The sequence below is a fragment of the Alosa alosa genome, chromosome 22 (genome assembly GCF_017589495.1).
Source record: "Alosa alosa isolate M-15738 ecotype Scorff River chromosome 22, AALO_Geno_1.1, whole genome shotgun sequence".
In the NCBI taxonomy this organism is placed as follows: Eukaryota; Metazoa; Chordata; class Actinopteri; order Clupeiformes; family Clupeidae; genus Alosa; species Alosa alosa.
In genome coordinates, this window is record NC_063210.1 from 19,342,785 (window position 1) to 19,346,492 (window position 3,708).

The window sequence follows — 3,708 nt, forward strand, 5'->3', positions numbered from 1 at the left end:
CACACACACACACACAAACACACATACACACACACACACACACACACACACACACACACACAAACACACACACTCCATGCCAGTATCCCTTCCCTGTCTTCAAAACTCCATGGGGTAAAGGGTCCCACAGGCCAAACCTGATACCTTCTGTCAGAATCAGCATCAATATGCGTTTGCACACACACACGTCAGCAGGCTAGTAACTGTAGTGATGGAGGTCATGATCTCATGAAACTCTGCTCCACCTGCACCACCTGTCGCTATTAGCATAATGACTCTCTAATCAAATGCATACTGTACAACCTGTTTCATAGGTTTTGTGTGTGTGTGTGTGTGTGTGTGTGTGTGTGTGTGTGTGTGTGTGTGTGTGTTTCTCCACAGGAGCGCTTCCAGGTGAAGAACCCCCCCTCGGCGTACCTGCAGAAATTGCGGAGTTACGTGGAGCAGGGTGTCTCCCGTAAGGTACTCTCCCTCCATACAGTATACGGCCTGCTTCAGAGGAGCCAGCACCTGTGTGTATGTGTATGTGTATGTGTGTATGTGTATGTGTATGTGTATGTGTATGTGTATGTGTATGTGTATGTGTATGTGTATGTGTATGTGTATGTGTTTGTGTTTGTGCATGTCTATGTCTATGTGTGTCCGTCTGTCGCAAACACACCCGTAGATTAGTGTCAGATGGCCAATCTACCAGCCTTGCTCAGAAGCAGTGACCTGATTTGTGTGTGTGTGTGTGTGTGTGTGTGTGTGTGTGTGTGTGTGTGTGTGTGTGTATGTGTCAGTTTAAAAGACGTGTCCAGGAATCTACGCAGGTGTTGAGAGAGCTTGAGATCTCCCTACGGACCAATCATATAGGGTAAGGGTCATCATCATGGTAATTTGTCATCCACATGCCATGAAAACCAATGACATACTTACAATGCATACTCTCTTTCCCTCCCTCCCTCCCTCTCTCCCTCCCTCCCTTCCTCTCACTCTCCCTCCATCTCCCCCTCCCTCCCTTCCTCTCTCTCTCTCCCTCCCTTCCTCCCTCCCTTCCTCTCTCTCTCTCTCTCTCCTCCTCTCTCCCTCCTCCCTTCCTCCCTCCTCCCTCTCCTCCTCTCCTCCATCTCTCCCTCCTCCCTTCCTCTCTCTCCCTCCATCTCTCCTCTCTCCCTCCTCCTCTCTCCCTCCATCTCTCCCCCTCCTCTCTCCCTCCCTCTCTCTCCTCCCTCCTCTCTCCCTCCTCCCTCCCTTCCTCTCTCTCCCTCCCTCTCTCCTCCTCCCTTCCTCCCTCCTCCTCCTCCTCTCCCTCCTCTCTCCCTCCATCTCCCTTCCTCTCTCTCTCTCCTCCCTCCTCCCTTCCTCTCTCTCCTCCTCTCTCTCTCTCCTCCCTCCTCCCTTCCTCCCTCTCTCCCTCCATCTCCCTCCTCCCTCCATCTCTCCCTTCCTCCCTCCTCCTCCTCTCTCTCTCCCTCCATCTCCCTCCTCCCTCCCTCTCTCCCTCCTCCTCCTCCTCTCTCTCTCCTCCTCTCTCTCTCTCTCCTTCCATCTCTCCCTCCCTCCCTCTCTCCCTTCCTCCCTTCCTCTCTCTCTCCCTCCCTCCCTTCCTCTCTCTCTCCCTTCATCTCCCTCCTCCATCTCCCTCCTCCTTCCTCTCTCTCTCTCTCCCTCCTCTCCCTCCATCCTCCTCCCTCCCTCTTCCTCTCTCCCTCCATCTCCCTCCCTCCCCTCCATCCTCCCTTCCTCCCTTCCTCTCTCTCCTCCATCTCCCTCCTCCCTCCTCTCCCTCCCTCCCTTCCTTCTCTCTCTCTCCTTCCATCTCCTCCTCCTCTCTCCTTCCTCCTTCCTCTCTCTCCCTCCCTCCTCCTTCCTCTCTCTCTCTCTCCTTCATCTCTCCTCCTCCTCCATCTCCCTTCCTCTCTCTCTCCCTCCTCTCTTCACTCACTTTGTGTCTTTCATTTTCACTTTTTCCATTACTGTCCCTAATTTTATTACATTTGCATCCCTTCCTCCTCCTCACCCACTCATCAGCCTTTTTTCTTTCTTCATTCCTCTTTCCTCTCTAGCTTCATCCTTCCCTGCTTTGGTCACTGACTCACTTTCTTTTTCCCCTGTCTACTTATTTCTCTCCTCCTTTCTTGTTCGCATTTCACTTTTTTCTCTTCTCATCCCCTTCTACTCTTCCCCTGTCTACTCTGTCTCTCTCTCCCTCCCTCTTTAACTTACTCTTACTCTTTTCTTTCTCTTCTCTCATCCCCTCTTTCTCTCACTTTCTTTTCACCCCATCTTTTCTGTCTTCCCCTCCCTCCATCTCAGCTGGGCTCAGGAGTTCCTGAATGAGGAGAATAGAGGCCTGGACGTACAGGACTATTACATTTGTCCTTTCAGCGCCACGTATGTTCCCCCACAGCTCCTGTGCCGCAAACCTGAATCACCTGCATGAAGATCCTGTTAATTATTACTATTATTATTATTATTATTATTATTATTACGGTTAATATTATACGGTTATATTCTATGTACTTTTAATTTTTAATATTTTTAACTATTAATTCTCCTTTATGCTTTTTTGGCCCATCGTTCTTTGCCTTTGTTTATTCAAAGCACATTGAATTACCTCTGTGTATGAAATGTGCTATATGAATAAACATGGAGCGCTGGCTGCAGCACAACAAACATGCATGATTCACAGAGTAGAAAATAAGGATGGAAGAAAAGTGAGCCCAAAGATTTAAGATGCACTGATGCTAAGAACAGAACCACTGAATATATGATTTAAGATGCACTGATACTAAGAACAGAACCACTGAATATTTGATTTAAGATGCACTGATACTAAGAACAGAACCACTGAATATATGATTTAAGATGCACTGATACTAAGAACAGAATCACTGAATATATGATTAAGATGCATTGACAATAAGAACAGAACCAATGGAATACATGCGATTTAAGATGCACTGATACTAAGAACAGAAACTACTGAAATATAGATTTAAAGATGCACTTATTACCAAGAACAGAATCATCGAAGTATAGTATTTAGCGGTGAAATAACCCATCATTGATGCAAGTGACTTAGAGGCTGGAAATAGATTTATATGTTCAGTATGTGCATATATAATTATATATCTATTTACTCGATTATTTGAAGGTGTTCAAAATATAGGTAGATATACATATGTGTGTGTGTGTGTGTGTATGTGTTTACTGTACTTATACACACATATGTGTGTGTTCAGGTATGATATGGAGACTCTGGATAATGGTGACGCCCTGACAGAGAAATCAGTGGAGGACCTAAGCAGGAGCGCCAACAACTCCCCTTCCCATAATGCCTCTCGGGGCACACGTGGACTTCCTGTGCGGTGAGTTACTTCCTGAACCACCACCACTGCTGAGCTTGTGTCATATCTGGCCCCCTTGAATCATGCCTCTCCATGTGGTACTTTGAGCTTCCTCACTGGTACTTTGTGGTTAACAGCTGTGTGTGTGTGTGTGTGTGTGTGTGTGTGTGTGTATGTGTGTGTGTGTGTGTGGTGTGTCTGTGCCTGTGTGTAAGTGTTTTTGTGTGTGTGTCTGTGTGTGTCTATGTGTGTGTACGTGTGTGTGTGTGTGTGTGTGTGTGTGTGAGTCATAGTCCTTTATTGAACTCACACATGTAACTTCTGGACAGATATAGGCATGTTGCAAAGGAGGCTAAACCCTTGGCGCTAGCATCTG

General features: G+C 47.2%; 1 protein-coding gene across 1 annotated transcript in view; it reads left to right on the forward strand.

Annotated features, from left to right (window-relative positions):
* Positions 1–3,708, forward strand: part of fmnl1b (formin-like 1b) — a gene marked incomplete in the record, with an annotated part of 51,414 nt that overhangs the window by 18,551 nt on the left and 29,155 nt on the right. The window contains 2 exon segments of the mRNA XM_048233019.1: positions 382–462; positions 783–856. Coding sequence (XP_048088976.1) covers positions 382–462; positions 783–856 — 155 coding nt within the window.